The sequence below is a fragment of the Mixophyes fleayi genome, chromosome 2 (genome assembly GCF_038048845.1).
Source record: "Mixophyes fleayi isolate aMixFle1 chromosome 2, aMixFle1.hap1, whole genome shotgun sequence".
Classification (NCBI taxonomy): domain Eukaryota; kingdom Metazoa; phylum Chordata; class Amphibia; order Anura; family Limnodynastidae; genus Mixophyes; species Mixophyes fleayi.
Genome location: NC_134403.1, coordinates 185,049,910 through 185,067,908, shown reverse-complemented (window position 1 = coordinate 185,067,908; position 17,999 = coordinate 185,049,910). Strand labels below are relative to the sequence as shown.

Genomic DNA, 17,999 nt, shown 5'->3' with positions numbered 1-17,999 from the left:
GTTTTTCTATTCCATGATGTGGCTGTTTTGGCAGTGACAGGCCTTCACTCTGATCGAGAAGGTGGGACATGAGAAGTTCAGGAAGATGCATTTGTGTTAGACTCTCTAATGCAATGTGGATTCTAGTATGTGTATCAGCAGTAGCAGGACCCCTGATAGCATAAAGTGACCATCGTCTGAACCTTTTCTTGCCACTGCAGGTGGTGTATGGAATGTTGGCTATTTTAATTTATTGGACATATCATCACATTCATCAGAAACTTCTCAGTGTTTGGATTTTGAGCACTCTTTCTCACACTTTCTTCCCCCATTACTTTTTTTTTTTCTTCTTTTTTATACTAGTAGAGGTTGTAAAACACAGCTATTATATAAATTTTTACCTTGTCCAATCCTCTTACAAGGATTTTCTCAGCACATAATTGCAGCCAGCCTATCCACATGCTATCCCTTGTAAAATGGCAAATGAACATGGGGAAGGGTTATATATCTTTTACTGGAAATTACGTTTGCCTCGTTTTCGGATCCGAATTTGGTGCGAGAAACCAAGTTACGAGTCTGTTCCACTCTTTACCCCAGAGTTCGGATCTGTCCGATTTCTCCAAATTCGAATCGCACATCTCTAGTTTTTAATGATTGTTTATTCAGCATTTCATATCATGTACAACCTAGTGATGCATTTGTGACTTTACTGTTTTAGTTTATGCTGTGCTTATTGTGATCATAAATAAAGTTGTTGGCTAAGAAGCCAAATATTTTTTTACAAGTTCTAGTACTGCTGCATATCTGCAATTTATTCTGTTTAACTTTTGTTCTAGGGCCTATAAACAAAATATAGATTTTTTTATTTATTTTATTTTTTTCTTATTGCTACTCTCATTCAGGGAACTTTTTGAAAATGTCACATTATAGGGTTTCTCTGTATCAATTCTTACACATTTAGCTCTGGGTACCTTGCTCATTTTGAGCACTGGCAAGTTGGGTTGCTAGAATCTGAAAGTAAAGTTTCTTGTCCACATAGTAATCTTGCATCGCCATCCCTGGTATGAGGTCATGCACAGAGACCATATAACTATAATGTATTTCAATGTCCAAAAGTGACTTTACTTGCTCTTCAAGTCATTTGCTAATATGTCAGATACATAAACTATTACTTTTTATAAAATGTCATAGATATTTATATGAATGTTCTATGTTTTGGTCAACTGGAATCTGTTTCAGATTTGTCCAAATTGTATTTTAGTGCACAGGGCTTAAAATTACATATGCGATTTTATAATTTTTTTTGCCTCCACATATTGGTTTTAATATGAAAATGTTAAGTTTGGAATCATTCATAAAGGGATTTTATATTTGACAGTCTCATAATATAAGTTGACTGCATTCCTAATTCTATTTGTGGAAGGAGTACAGAAAAGCCTTGAAGAACCACTGAACCATTTCACTATATAAGCATTATAACACTGCTTTTATGTGGCCATGATACAGTTGTGTCATAGCCTCCTGCAGCTGCCAGGCCACTGTAAATCAATTTACACATGGTCCTGAAAGTCTTTTCACAATACCTCAACTCTACCATATTAAAACTAGCCCTAACAAATGGGTTAACTACCTAATCAGTGGAGCAGAGTCCAGAAAAAGAAAACCCCTCCAGAGGGTTTATAATGTGATTTTTTTTTTTGTTTCTCTTCCTAGATGTCTTTGAATAACTTCCCAAGCTGTCCCTGTACAGCTTAAATAAGCGCGTGTCTTTGAGTGGCACAAAAGATCTAGCGAGGGACGTGAGAATGTAGAAGATGAACGCCCTGGACAACCTTGCACTTCAATGACCGAAGAAAATGTAGAAAAAAAAATCAGATTGTTCGAAAAGACCGCTGACTCAGTGTTTGAATGATAGCTGAATCCGTGAACATTGACGAAGATAAATTTTAGAATCTTAACATGCCAAAAGTTTGTGCAAAGATGGTCCCAAGGATTCTCACACCAGAACAAAAAGAATGTGGGAAGGAATGTTGTGTTGACATTCTGCAGCAACTTGACACAGATCCAAACCTGTTTCATAAAGTAATCACTTGTGATGAGACCTGGATCTTCCAGTATGATCCTGAAACCAAAAGACAGTCAATGCACTGGAAAACACCGTCATCACCATGAAAAGATTGTCAAAGCAAGTCAAAATTCCAAGCAATGCTCATAATTTTTTTCAAAATCAAGGGTGTAATTTTGGAAGAATGGGTTCCAGAAGGCACAACAGTTAATCAGTATTATTATAAGGAAGTTTTGCAAAAGCTGAGAGAGTCAGAAAGAAACGGCCGCAACTGTGGATAAATGGTTTCTTTCTGTGCTCACACAGCACTTTTTGTGAAGCAGTTTTTGACCGACAAACACGTTTCTACACATGAACATCCTCCATATTCGCTTGGTTTAGCACCTTGCAATTTTTATCTTTTCCCAAAAGTTAAATCGGTGCTTAAAGGGACACATTTTGAGTCAGTTGATGCTGTAAAGAAGAAAACGGCAGATATGTTGAAACAAGTGACAGAAATTGATTTGCTCCATGCCTTCGACCAGTAGAAAACAAGACTACAGCGATGTATTCGTGCAAATGGGGAGTATATTGAAGGGGAAAAAACATTAAATTTGTAATGCCAATAAATAAAGGTGTTATTTAATCAGTATGTTATTTAATAGACTTACCCTGTACGTCTTCTTTCGTAACAGAAGACTTTGTCATCCAATTAATTATTTGAATTGCTTAAGTGTTGATCTGATTTCTTTCCTGCTTTGAGGTATACAATCCGCACACGGTCCCTGCAAAATCCATACTTCTTGTCACATGTTGCACAATCCCTTTTGTGTGTGTTCCTGATTTCTAATTCACCCCCCATCACCACATGCTCCATAAAGGGTGCAGAAGGAGAAGACAGGTAAAAGACACCTAGGTAGAGGAGACGCATTATATGACCTCTGGAGGTGTTTTTCTTTTTCCGGTCTTTGCTCAGCTAATCAGAGAGTGACCCATTTGTTAGGGCTACCAAGGAGTGAAATGATTAAATATTTGCATTTTATTAAAGGGTGATGCGTTCACAGGATTGATGTGTGTCATGTAGAACAACTTGCTTCATGTTTCCAAGCACTTTGAGTCCTATTGGGAGAAAACATATATATAATTAAAATGATGATTATTATTTTTTATTGTTTTATTTTAAATTGGCCCAGCCATCTGAGGTGCAAAATTTCAGATGTCTATCTGGCAGCAAAATGGTTGACACGTGAGCACAGTTGGAAGCCAAACTGCATTTTAGAATACTTAGGGGGGTATTCAATTTGCTATGTTATTTTTTACAGTAACATGGCCTGTGCACTATTACTGTTAGTACGCTAATACCGTTATTACAGTAATCGTGCGCTTAAATACCATTATGGTAATTTCAACGCCGGCTTTTTGCTTGCAGTTCCCTGAACCGCGAGCAGAAATCCGGATTGATTTTACTGTAATAACGAGTTATCGCGGAGCTAATCTGGGGGGAATTGAATTCCCAATTTAGTTTTTATGTTCATTTGTTTGTACTGTAACAAAGGTTTTTTTTTTTGGTTTTTTTTTTATTCACTGGGGTTTTTTTTTTACCAACATTTTTCAAATAGTGAATTCTTTAAATAAATATATATTATATTCCTCTATTTTTCCAGTTAGAATGTTCAAAAGCTAAAGTTCATTTAAATGTCAAATTGAACTACTATATTTTGATGTAATTTCTTCTTTCAGAAGGATAATAATTATTCCAATGAACAGTTGGCTTTTAGCATTCACAAAGACACTGTGTTTTTCATATATCAAAAACAAGAGTTGTTAATGACAACAGACTTTTTAGGCCATTTTTAACATTTGGTCTTGGCAGCAATGCCCCTGTCTCATCTAGTAAAAGTCAGAATTGCAGCCTAATTATTTTAAGCTTGTTTTTAAGTACATTAACACTTATTTATTTTTTTGGGAGGGGGGGGGGGGTTCAAATAAAGGAAGACATTTTCCATTAAGCAAAATCATACTGCTGAATGGCTTCATTTTATTATTGCACCATCTTACAGTTTAACTGCTTGCAATGTAATTTTTGTTTAACATACATTTATGAAAAATGTTTATATTTACATAAGTTTTGAACACAATGTTTGAGGGTGCAGCTTGTTTAAATGACTTTAAATCCCTGTTATGTTTATCCTAGTTGGCATCAATTTAGTTGCAACATGAGAGAAAAAACTTAGTATTTTGACCCTTGCCATATTATCGAGTAAAAATGAGTAGGTGTATAGCAGAGGGCAGAATTTAACAAAATGGTTTAGGGTGTTTTTGGGGTTTTTCAGTCTGGTGTATACATTCAGGCTTTTGTGTCAAGGCTGGTCTAATAGTATGTTACATCCCAGTGAATAAGTCCATGTATTAATGTTATGCTACTGTCATTAGAGAGATTACATTATGTGCATGATTTTGTAAAAACTGTGAAGGGGTAAGGACAGAACAGAATGGATACAATGGGTTTGTGATGTGTGCGTAATGGTAGTTTACCCAAATTAGAGGTTTTCATGTATGAAGGTGTTAATTGAAGTTTGGAACAGAACAATTGCTATTACAATTTAAGTAGTAGTGGAAGATCAGGATGAGACAGACCGTGAGATTAGTCATAAGAGTGGGAGAAGTTTTATGCAAGGTCATCATGAGTTAACATGGTATCATGCGCATCAGCATAGTTCTCTAAAACCAAAACTGTTTACTTCCAAGGGTAAAGGACGTTCAGTGATGAGGCCTAAGATATAGCAGGAAGGTTGTAGATGCCATGAAGATGTTAAAGGAGTTGTCATATTGTTATCCTACATATCCAAGTTAGTGTTATTTAGGCTATATATGGTCAGATTTAGAGGTTAATTGATTTGTACAAAAGTGGCAGTTAGATCATCATCATCATCAGTTAGATTCAAAAGCCTTCATAGTGAGACCCTTATCAGGGTATCATACACGCTGGCATTTTTGGGAGGAGGGTTGTTTGGGGCTCTTGTTTTTTAATTATACACAAATTTAAATGTTTCTTATATATTTTTTTTAACAATGTAATTTTACATTTCTCATATGTCTAATGGGGGACACTGCTATACATAGTGGGTATAGTAAGAGCAGTGGCGGATCCAGGGAAGACGATTGGGGCCATCGCCCCCCATAGTAGGGAAGTGTGATCTTATGATGTGTGTCTTTGGATGTTTATTTGCATTTTGAGAATATTATGGGCAGATTTACCCTTCTTTAAGGTACTACAGATTTCAAACTAGCCCAAATGTATTTTTGTATTACACTTTAATGTGTAGATAATATGTAGTTTTAACCTTTTGTGTGATGTACCGTATGATATTTCAAAGGATAAGGGGGATTTAGACCGGTTCCAGTCCTTGGCAATCATACATTTTGCTGGATCCAGGGTGTGGAAGACCAACTTTGTGGAGTGCCAGCTCAGATTGAGGCAGGTAACATAAGTAAACAATTAAAGGGTTGGGCGGGGGTGTGGTGTAGGTGAATTAGGGAGAGTTGTATACCTTATACCAGAATGGAGAACTGCATGGAGAGATCCACCATATATTGTAAAGGGTTCCCCTGTGGATACAGTTCCGTAAACATCCAGGGTTAGATGTGCCAAACATCTACAGAGTTTGCCCAGGTTGTAACACCACCTGTAGTACAGTATATAAGCCATTGCATTCCCTTACCCATCTTCTTTTATTTTGTCCCATTGACGTTTAACTTGCGTTGAGGTAGCGCTTTTTGATTGTTACTTGTTCCATTCTTTGTTTTTGTCAAATGTAAACACATTCGGAAGCTTACAGTGCGCTCTAAAATGCTAGAAACTCGCGTTATATGTTTTAACTGCTATTAAAAACCCAAATAAATTGCCGGTATGAATGTGGTCTTAGATTTAACAGCGAGGAGATGATTAGATACTTTAGTGAGACCTATTTCAATGGAGCAAAGCTAGAAGATCATTAGATACTTTAGTGAGCGCTATTTCAAGGGAGCACAGAGTGTGAAATCCACTGTGAAGAAGGTCCATCATAGCGACATAGTTGATGAGGTTGAAAAAAAGACACCAGTCCAAGTTCAACCTCTTTTGGATCTACTGCAATCCCTCTCTTATATTTTGCGATTGCTTCATCTGGATCAATTTCAATTTGTTTCAATCAGGTAAAAACCCTTGTGACCCAACACTGCAGTCCTATTTCTCCACTACTATCTTTCATTTTAATTAACCCTGGATACCCTTTTACGCTAAATATTTGTCTAACCTTTTCTTATATATATCAATTGAATCTGTGATTTAAATCTTCTCTGGCAATGAATTCTGTGTATTGACTGCCCTTACTTTAAAGAACCCCTTCCTTTGCTGGTTGTGAAACTTCCTCTCCTCTAACCTGTGTACAGTCCTTGGGGTAGAAAGTTCCCGTGAAAGTTCTCTGTATTGACCCTTAATGTATTTGTACATAGTAATCATATCACCTCTTAGACACCTATTTTCTAAAGTAAACATGCCTAAACTAGCTAACCTTTTGTCATAACTTTGACTTCATACACTATAATTTTTGTCGCCTACTCTGAACTCTTTCTAGTACCAAAAGGTGTTTTTTTTTTTTTTTTTTGGTTTTTTTTTTTTGTTTTGGTTTTTTTTTGTTTTGGTTTTAAGAGTGGTGCCCAAAACTGTACTCAAGATAAAGTCTTACCAATGATTTATATAGTGGCAAAATTACACTGTCTTCCCTTGGCCTGTATGCCCCTTCTTATGCATGCCACTACTTTATTGGCCCTTGCAGCTGCTGCTTGACTTTGAGCGCTATTGTGAAGTCTTTCTACAAGCACTTACAAATCTATGTTAAAATTAATCTTTCATTTGGCCGTCCAATCCTCCAGTTTATTCAAATCCCTCTGCAGAGAAACTACATCTTGCTTTGATTTTATTATTTTGCAAAGTTTGGTGTAATCTGCAAAAATGAAAACTTTGCTCTCTAAACCATCACCAAGGTCATTAATAAATATATTAAAAAGGAGTTGCCCCAGCATGGAACCTTGAGGGACACTACTTTGGACCAATTAGAAAATGTTCCATTTATCACAACTCTGTTCCCCTATTCTCCAACCAGTTTTCAATCCAAATACAAATGTTTCCTAGAACCCAGTTCCCTTATTTTGTAAACCAAACTCTTGTGTGGCCTTTGCAAAATGTAAGCAGACCACATCTACTGTACTACCATGGTCTAAGTTCCCACTTCCTCGTTGTAACTAATTAGATTTGTTTGAGATGACCTATCCCTTACAAATTCATGCTGATTCCTACTAATAATCTTATTGCGCACCAAGTAATCCTGAATACTGTCCCTTAATATACCTTTCAGTAGTTTCCGCACTATTGATATCAGGCTTACAGGTCTATGATTTCCTGGTTGTGATCTCATTCCCTTCTAAAATAACGGCACCACATCTGCTATTCTTTAATCCCTTGCTACTGAGCCAGATGAAATAGAATTTATGAAGATTAAGAATAGCGGTCTAGCTATTTCTGAATTTAGCTCCATAAGATTCCTTAGGTGTATGTCATCTGGACTTGGAGCTTTATTTATGTTAATTTTATTTAGTCTTTGGACTTATTCCTTTGTCAGCCAAAGAGAGTAGAGTCACTGCATATAGGCATAACTGATTTTAATAAGTAATCACGTAAAAGGGAGCTTAGAGAGAGGATGGCATCTTGAAGGAGAATATGCATCAAGTTTGCATAGTTGGGCTTTGGAAGTTGTTGAAGGTACAGAAAAGTTATTAAGAATTAGTAGGCAAACTGTGAGTGCTGTAAAATGTTGTTTTACAGGGGCATAAGTGTAGTGGAGTGAAGAATGCATTTGCACTGTATGCAATTCCCAGTTCAGCATGGTTTCTTGAGTGCATTAATTTTGTAGCCCACAACACTAAAGTTGCCTCGTATATCAGCTTATGTTACCTCTTTTCATAATGCTTTTCACATTTTTTACATTAATACTACTTTCATATTGCCGTCCCTGCAATATCACAGGTTTTTAAAGCCGGGTGTTTGCCGAGTCACAGAGCATCACAGCTCAGAGACCCCGTTCACACTGCACCTTGGACCCGGGAATTTCCCTGGTCAACCCCATACTAACAATGGGTCTGTCCTGGAAATAGTGTCGGTCATCACAAGAGGAGCTTTGATTTGCTGAAAAATGATGAAGCAGAAATCCAAGACTGAATGGGGTGGAGATCCAAGGACACATCATCTGGGATGCAGCTTACCCCATTACGGTGATGGTTGATGATGGGCTTCACCCAGCAACATCAACTTTCTGCGCAACAAATTCAATTCACCCACACCCTCAGCTCTGTTCAGATGGTGGTAGGAAATACCTCTGGATGATTGAAAGGACGTTGGTGGTGTTTATTGAAGAGCAATGACATTGATACCAAACTTGTGCCCCATGTAGTTGCTGCTTGCTGTATTTTACACAATATTTGTAAAATACAGAAAGAACAGTTTCAACCAAAGTGGAACGTACAGGGCTCTGAACTATATATGCTGTCTGGGGATTCTACAATTTATGAGTGAGAACATACAAATACCTCTGCAGAACTCATTATTACCACCATCTGTCATCAATAATCGAGTAGATTGCATTACTAGAGTAGATTACTTGAACAAAAGATTTTTATTCGGTGTAAAAAAAATACTCTTTAAAGGGTACATATTATGTCATATGTACCAATATATATCCAATATAAATCAAAATACTATTGTAGTAAAGACATAAAAATATACGGTTTGGATACACATGTGCCAATGCAGTAATGCAAAATAAAACGTTTAAGTGCATACATTATAAACATTTTACATATACAAAACATTTTAAATATTGTTGCTTTAAACAGGCAAACATAACTGTACTGTACATACTTTCATTACCTATAACTGACGGTAATGTGGGTAATCGGGATTATAGGGAGTAGCCGGGTACTCATGGTTAAGTGGAGCCATTTGTGGAGGATGATGTGGGGTGTTTAGTGGTGTACCTGGGTTAGGAGGAAATATTTGTTGCCCTCTGTTATATAAAGTATAAGGGCCCTCAATGTGATATGGAGGTTGTGGCTGAGCTTGTGCTTGTCCTTGAATTCTTGGCATAAGGCGATCTAGGTAAGCCATCAGAATCTCCCTCAGAATCCGCTACTGCATACCCATTATTTGTGTTATGAAAGAGTCCTGCAACTCGCGCTCATTGTCCATGAAGCATTGGAGACGTGCATCTTGTTTAGCTGCCATAGTCATATCCTTGAGCTGTTCTACCATTACTGTGGTCATGGCTTTTGTTACAAAATCAACAAGTAAATGCATCTGTGTGCTTTATATCTCTTATGTATTTTGCACATTAACTGTTTTCAGTGTAAAAACACATTTCTGTGTTGGTTATGGAGCCTCCTCTTTTTTAATGTGAGAGGATTTCCCATGTGTCGTCATGTGCAAATTTATTTATACTTTTTATCAATGTTGGAACTATCCTTGGCTCATATACAGAATCGTCATATTGGGAAATTAAGTTAGAATCCAATACATTAAACGATGTGACAAAGACCTTACTTTTTGGGGGTCCGAATAAGCGCACTCAGTGATAAAAACCTATTACTGGACGTACTCTGTTAACATTATAATATATGAATAAAGTGTTGAGATCTGAGGGAATAAGGTTAGAAATATATATGGCAAATGTATGTGGGTATGATTAGTAATGGAGTGAGAGAGAGTCTGAAGATTTATAATCCAGTATATGAGTTTATTATTGATTTTTAGTTTTATTGCATAAAGTAACTGAACAAATACTTGTTTAGCATTTATGCACCCAAAACAAATTATGACAGCAAAGTATACCCACCCTCCTACAAAAGTAATCTTGGGCTATTATGACAGAAACTGAACATAAAGTATTTAGCCATGATTTATACTAAATAAATTATGATGTTACAATATCACCCTGACTAAAATACTACTGAGATTGTATGATGATGCAGCAGCATAGGACAAAAAACGGTTACTCTAAAATGATTTCAAATGAATGATCTAAACTGAAAAAGAAAAATACTGGTTATTAAAACTAATCTCTGAAATTTTGACTATAATACATAGGAAACATAAATGTAGGGGGTATTAAGAAAGATTCTACTGTGATGAAATTAAATAACTCAGCCTCTTAATCTCTATTGTGATTTACAGTGGTAAATTAAAGTATGAACATAAATTATAAACTCTGGGGGGAAAAAATATTTAAAATACCACTTTTCAGTTGATATATTAATAGAAATAAGAAATAATAGAGATTATTATCGGAGATATTTTGAAAATGTATAATGGACATCACACGGCATTTGCAAAATGATTTGCAGCTTTTATTACACAGCTTCAGAATTATACACTTTAAACTGTGTGTTTATTTCACTGTCCTTTTTAAGTAATTGTGTTTGAGTAAAACAATTTTACTGCTTACCAATAAAATTGTAGCATTTTAAAAAATTTCTTTAGTGTACCTCAAAAAATATTAAACGCTTGTCCCTCTTAGGGAATTTCTTGATTTGTGGGTTATCAGAGGTAGCACCCCTTCTTTCAGCTAATTGTATGGGAAACAAATATATAACATATCTCTAGGTGATAAGACAACAATTACTGTAATTGAAATCAAACTGGTGCAGTGGAAATACCATCAGTATTGTATAGTAGCCTATACAGTTATGCAGGCATGCATTTTTACAATAATGTCTATTTAATAAGGTAACACCTTTTTTTATGTGTCTGCAGCAACCAGCAAGAAATGTAATTCCCCTAAGCATTCTCGATCAGGTGAAAGAGCAGGGAGTCTTTCTTTAAGGCGAGCAGTTGACTGTGGGGATGGTCATCGGGTTAAAGGAGAATGTCAAGCTCCCTTGGAAGGTAAAAGACTACTCGTTTATCTTAAATGAACACTTTTTTTCTTTTCTTCTTTTTTATATGTCTTGTACTTGGCTAATGTAAATATCAAGATATTAATGTATTATTTTACCTAGGTGTTTTGAAGGTGTTACTAATACTGGTCACCTGCTGTACAATCAGGCAATTTGCCCAATATTGCAGTGTTTGTGTGTATGTGTCCCCTAAACAAACCCAACAATTAGTGAAAATCAATCTGTTGGTAAATGCATGGGAAATTGACTGCTATTGGCTTGTGTGTGGTCATCCTCCAGCAGCACGAATATACTCTGTTATGAGGAAAACTGATCCTGCCACTCAGAGCTTGAGTCAAAAGGCAGGATCAGTCTGTGTGAGGCCATTTTAAAATGTAGGTATGTTGAAGTACAACAGGCTGGCTATGTGGTCTAGTTGCAAAGAATATAGCCAGGTCAGGATGGATCTGGAAATATCAGTGAGCAGGGAAAGCAAAACAGACAAATATTTTCTAAAGTTATTTATTGCATGTATAGAGAAATATATATGTGGGAAAAGAAAATTACAAAAATATCATCAAAGAACAATCCTAAAATGCATTTCTGCATTCAAATAAGGGAGATGTCACTTACAAGTCTGTCTGTTTGTGGATGCTGTCTGAGTTGCTGTTTCCTCTGCTGTGTCTGGAGAGGTATATAAGTCAGCCTTGTGCCATCATATCAGACAGTAAAGGTTGTTCATTTATACACAATTGCTGTAATATGATATACCACTGTAGCCTGATTCAGCTTAGGTAGGGGGAATCCCAATAGGAGGGAGTTCATTTCTTTATGTAATGCTGGATGAGGTTTTGAAGTATGAGGAGAGTTGTACCATTTTTTAATGACATTTTTCCCAAAGTATTTTTGTAGGGTCTTAAATAAGGCTACCTGTATGCTCTTTAACAAAAAGTATATTTTGGACAATTTTGACTGAATTTATGGGCTAATAACTTTACTTCTTTATCACCTTTCTCATAATATATTATATTGACCACCGCAGATTTCAGTAAGTAAGAGCAGTTAAATGTATAGTTAACGCTCCTGTCACACTTTTATGAGCCTGTCCAAGTCCTGTTGACTAAGCATATTCTTACATAGATTGTCTAATTTTTGGAGTTGTTTTGTCAGATCATGCAGTGTTTGGGCTTGTTCATGTTTGATACAGGGGGCTATTTGGATAATGTGTTCTCTCTTTACAGCTTTGTATGCATCCAAGAGCAGTGGTCATTTCTCTGACTACCATCACACCGACACTACTTAAATCCTTATCTCTAAACTGTTATTCCCGACATCTTGGCATTCCTGACTCTTTAAAAAGCTGACTTGCAAGTATTTCCACCCACACACAGTCCGGCACACAGAATGATCTTCGTTGAAAGCGTGACCCTATTACTGGTGAAGGGGTCAATGCAAGTATGCGCCGGCTGGACAATACTTTAGTAATCCTTCTACAATGTCCAGCTGTCGCGTACTTGCATTGCCCTCCTAACGCCATCAGTAATAGGGTCACGCTTTAAATGAATGTCATTCTGTGTGCCGGTCTATGCGAGGGTGGAAATACTTGCAAGTCAGCGTTTTTAAGAGTCAGGAATGCCAAGATGTCGGGAATAAGTTTTGTGATGAGTATTTCGGCAAAAGTAGTGTAGGTGTCATGGTAGTTGCAATTTGGTACCCAACCCATCCTAGAGAACCATATGCTCCTATCCTGTGATTGATTTGAATGGTAAATACACATCCAGTAGCTGAGTAAGATGCTGTTTAACCCCTGCATCTTGCAATAAATAGGGATTTCTTTAAGAGGTACATTAAGGTAGAAGAAAAGGCAGAATCGGCAACTAAATCGACTGCAAATTGGGCTTTATCTGGCCAAGTAATTGGAAAAATATCAACAATTGATATCAATAATTTTGTACCCTTTGTTCTAAAAAGGTACTAAACATATACTAAAGAAAAATATGGAGAGTCAAACAGTAGATGATTCTTAACAAGGGTGTTGGAGAGCTTTAGAGCTACGTTCACTTACAGGAATAGAAGAAAGTACGGGTTTAGCTAGGTCCTTCTAATTTGCTGTTTTAACATGGTATTAAAAGCCCTTGCCATTTTAACATCTCCCTTTCTGTGTTTGTGAAATTTTTCGGTCAAGAGAGACAAAGAAATAGGCACGGATATCGATTTGGAGCGTAAACATTCTGTATGGAGATAGGAGAATTATTAATGGTGTTCAGTAGTATGATGCATCTACCAAATGTATCAAACTGTATTACATTTCATCTGTTACGGTGGAAAATCTGGATGGCTGTTGACCTCCATGGGTATGTGTGTAAAGTCATTGACCCGTATTTTGGAGATCTGCAAGTCATGGCGGTTGCCCAGTAAATAGCCATGACTTGCATTTATTCATCCTCTTTGCACTAAGCCTTGGAGATTCTAAAGTTGCTGCTGCTGCAGATGTGGATGGAAAGCTCCCAATCAGTAGGTTCCAGACATGGGACATCTTCTACTGTTAGTTGTAGGGAAAAGAATAATTCAATTTAAATACAATTATTTACTATATGTTTAGAAATAAATGACTGCTACACTGTTCTTGCATTTCAGCACACATGAGCTGATGTGGTTCTCATCATGCGTGTAAAATATTAATATAACACTTTGTATTCTTAAGGTTGTAATAGTGGCACCAAAAATGGCAATAGACATGGATCACCCAGGTCTCTAAGCAATGGGAGCCCTGAGGCACCCTCTAGCTCTAAGGCAGAAGACAGACAGTCTGACCTCCTCAGTGCTGAAATACAAGCAATGTGCATGGAAAAGACCAGAAAAATAGTCACATTGGGGTAGGTCAACCACTTTCATTTTTGTGTAAGTTGCCTAGAGTATGTAACTTTAAACTTGAAGGAATCATTGAGACTAAATAATACATTTGTTAATAGCCCTCTTTTAGTTTACAAATATACTTAGCTGCATTTTTCTACTGCATCCATTAATGTGGCATCGCTTCACCAGAATAATGTAAACTAAATGTAAGTATTCTTTTTTCAAGGTCAAATTCTAAAGGCTGGAGTGGAAAAGATGCTGTACAGACTGGAAGCTTGGATAGTGACCAAGAAGCAGGTGAAATTAACCCTATGATATCCAATGAAGCTTCATCATACCCAGATGAAGGTAAAATTAATTTCCTTTATTAAATCTTATGGGGTTTTTTCCCCCATTTTTTGAAAGTTAAAATAACGCTGCTATTTATTTTTTTTAAATTGTGACTTGACATGCAGAATAAGCTTGGCCGTTTCTATGTCATTGTAATGTTGTTAAAGCAGTCTGGTTACAAGCAATGACTATTAGAACCTCTAAAAAATCTTAGACTCCTCTTAGTTACAATTTCATTTTCATGTATCTTAAATCAATGAAATTAAGGATTCATTGAAAAAGAAACCATTAATTTGGGCTTAGTAGTTTATTCTACACTTTATACCAAAATATGGCTTTTTACAGAGCAATTTTGATTTCCCTGCCGCAATATAGGTGTTACTGGTATGTGGATATACAGGATATAAAATGGCAATAATTTATTGACAAAAATTATAACATAAAAACAAGTAATCCGTAACATAAATGGTCCGGACCTATTAAAGCATTTTCAAAATAGAGCAAACAACCTATAGCACATAAGAAATGGTATAATCATTGCATCTAAAAACCTGAAACAGCCTGACCTCTGCTTTCTTCCGAGAAAGTCCACACTCAGGCCAGTTATGGGCTCCAGAGTTGTCCGATCAAATCAAATTTGAAGTCCAAAACTACTAAATAACAAACGAAAGTCCAAAACTAGGCAAGAGGCCAGAAACCAACTGCAGATGGTGTCTAGATGTTAATAACACTGTCAGATTCTATAGAATTCAATATATTAATCCAATGTACAGGTAAAAGTGAATACATTGAAATAAGCAGTGGCAAAGTCAAGCAATGAGTATATTGTAATAAACAGTGATCCGTCTGCAAAGTCTTGTTTAAGACACGTTACATGTTGTCCCTGGCATCTTATATGGTAAAAAACATGGAGCCAGTTGTTTCTCCTCAATGTGCTGTTGGAGTGGGATCTGATGGAATTAATACCTTCTGATTGACAATCCCCAGTTTTTCGGTCCTTTCGTGCCACTTGTGCAGCCTGGGTTTTTATCCAGCTGCTGCTGGTAAGCAGAGTTGGTGTTCCCGATCACATGCAGGCTTGTCATGTCTTCCACAGCTGTTTGTGACCTTGGACAGCTTGCACATGCGCATTAGATTCAATGAGTGAGTTCTTGTAGTAAGCTGCTACGACAGGCTTGTGTACATAGCCGATGAAGCTTGGTGATGTGTAGTATAGATTTATATCTTCAACCTACGCATTTCGCCCAGCCTGGGTTCCTTCTGGGATTGTTGGAATAATTATAAGGGAATAAAACTGTCCTTTTATAGAGTCTTAGTGGACTGATTATGTCCTTCTGTAGCTATGTAGGTCTCTGAATGAGGCAATTAGAATTCTGCTGAATTGGCCACTTCGGGTCCGGTTGCATTATTTTCCTTGCTGGGTCCGGTGAGGAGGGGGTTGTCTTCTTCACACGGACCTCCTCCCTTGGGGCCACCCCCCCTTCCCCTTCCAGCCAGGAACAACCTTGGTGGGCCCCCCTTGACCGTTATGGTCTGTTTCTGACTGTTCAGGGGATTCTCATTCATAATAGTGGGCAGGAAACCTGTGGCTACCACAGTACAACAGGGCATTCAGTACTTCGTAGGTGGGGGGGGGGGGGGTGAGAATTAGTGTATCTCACAACTACTGTTTTTTTGTTCCTCACTTTCCGCAGATGTCTGCATGCGAGTCTCCGTCTCAGTTCTGGACGGTTCTAGAGTCAGCTTTTCCTCTTGGACTTGCTCTGTTTATCGCAGAGACCTGGGAATGTGAAGGCGGCGCGGACCTCTCCCTAAGGGCTCTGCACACAACTCCAAGGTTCCTTCCCTGGCACCTGGGGGTGGCGTGAGACATTAGGTATTCATTCCTTACCATCTTCATCAAAACCTCGCTTTCAGCTGAAGTGCGGTTGCCACCTTGTAGTGGAGTTCCTTGACCAAGGACCTTGGTGCAGGGTATAAGGCCAGAGGCCCCTTGTTGCTATACCATATTCTCCATTTTATGCGATGTAAGGGCTGTTGCATACAGTTCCTTCACTCAATACTAAATAAAGGGTAAAACAATTGGTGCTTCTCTATTCCCACAATATTTGGTTTTGTATGAACTAAGTTAGTTGGTGTATTGCTTTAGGGTTTAGACTAGCTGCATCTTTCTTTAGAGCACCCGTGGAGTATGTTATTTTCTTTATTCAGTCCCTTCATTCGGCCTGCGATGCTTTTTAGGGTTCAAATTGAATCTGGAGTTTCTGGTTACGGTCCTACGGGAACTGGCTGCCTCTTTGGACCTCATTTCAGCATGTTTTCTTTAAAATAGTGTTCATGTCTCCGTCTCATGCGGTGTGACCGTCCAACATTAGGAAGACTGGTTTCTGCTTGTATGGCTCCATACGGAGGTCGGGAAAGGCTGGCTGCTAAGCAGACCATCGCTAGGAGCATTCTGTCTTCTGTCCGATAGACCTTCTCTGTTAAGTCGACTTATGTCAAATGGTCTTGGCACCAATTCCACCCATTCCGTGGGGGTGATTTGGGCTGCTCTTAATGGTGTTTTAGTGGGTCAACTTGACCAAGGAGTCGTATAGTTCTTTGGCTGTCATTTCTTATGCTTAATTTAGTTACTGCTGGCCCTATGGCTGCTGGTTTTTGGCCACAGTGTTGCGTTCGGGCTTTAAGTTCGGTCCCTCCCTTCAAGGGAGAACGTCCCCATGGTAGCAGTGTCCCCCAGATAGGATGAAAGAGAAGAGGATTTTTATACTTGCGATAAATCTATTTCTCTGATTCCATCTGGGGGACACTGCGTTCCCTCCCTTTTGCTCCTCTGCTAATTGGTCTTCGGTGGTGGTTTTTCCCTTCCTTGGGACTTTTTGTATTACATGAGGCTACAGGGATTGCAGAGGGGAGAAGTTCTGTCAGCAAGTATTAAACAAATTAACTAAAGTGCCAGCTCACAGTTCTCCACATCCAACCCATGGTAGCAGTGTCCCCCAGATGGAATCGGAGAAACAGATTTATTGTATAAAAATCCTCTTTCCGTTCAAGTTGCTTCTTGTTTTTGTTCCATGCATATCTAGATATTTTCTTAAAGAACCATTTAGGTCAGTTATTTTTCTTTATTTGTACCACCCTTGCAACTGCTCCATATTCCTTATGCATTTTCCTCTCTAGCTAGGTGTAGTGCAGGAATAGTGATGTATTTTCTGTAGAGCAGTGGGCTTACATAGCTCCCCTGGGGCCGTTAGTTGCTACCTCTGAATAGCAAACGTGGGTAATTTTGTATTTGCAGAGTACATGCACAGCTATCGGAAGTCAAAGGATTCCAAGATGGAGTATATCAGAGAGGCTGGTCTTAAGAAACTGCAGCTCCATTCCCTGTACCCCCAATACTGCTGGCCAATTACCTGGACACTGACACCACTGAACTCTTGAGTACTGCAAAGGTTGCAGTACTCTGGGATTGCCAGAATACTGAAGTCCTTCACCAAAAGAGGAGAGCCAGGCCATGGACAAATTTGGACCTGCATGATGTTACGCATGAAGGTCTGTAGGGTCCATTGATCATATGCATCTGGACGGGCACTCGAGAAAAACTAGAATCATTTGTTGAATATATCAACACTAATGATCTCAACATCAAATTCACATCCAACATCAGTACACAGAGAATTGAGTTCCTTGATTTGGACATCTGTATCGAGAATGGGGAAATCCAGACTAAAACCTTTCTGAAAAATGTAGATTGCAACTCTTACATCCCATCTAAAAGTAACCATCATAAAAATTGGCTAAGAAACATTCCTAAAAGCCAATTTGT

The 17,999-nt window shown here is 37.9% G+C and overlaps 1 protein-coding gene across 2 annotated transcripts in view; it reads left to right on the top strand.

Moving 5' to 3' along the window:
- The window catches only part of TRIM37 (tripartite motif containing 37), a 151,485-nt gene that overhangs the window by 115,343 nt on the left and 18,143 nt on the right, over positions 1–17,999 (top strand). For both annotated transcript variants that reach the window (XM_075195073.1, XM_075195072.1), the window contains exons 20-22: positions 10,866–10,997; positions 13,692–13,863; positions 14,070–14,191. In XM_075195073.1, coding sequence (XP_075051174.1) covers positions 10,866–10,997; positions 13,692–13,863; positions 14,070–14,191 — 426 coding nt within the window. The remainder of the gene's footprint in view (positions 1–10,865; positions 10,998–13,691; positions 13,864–14,069; positions 14,192–17,999) is intronic.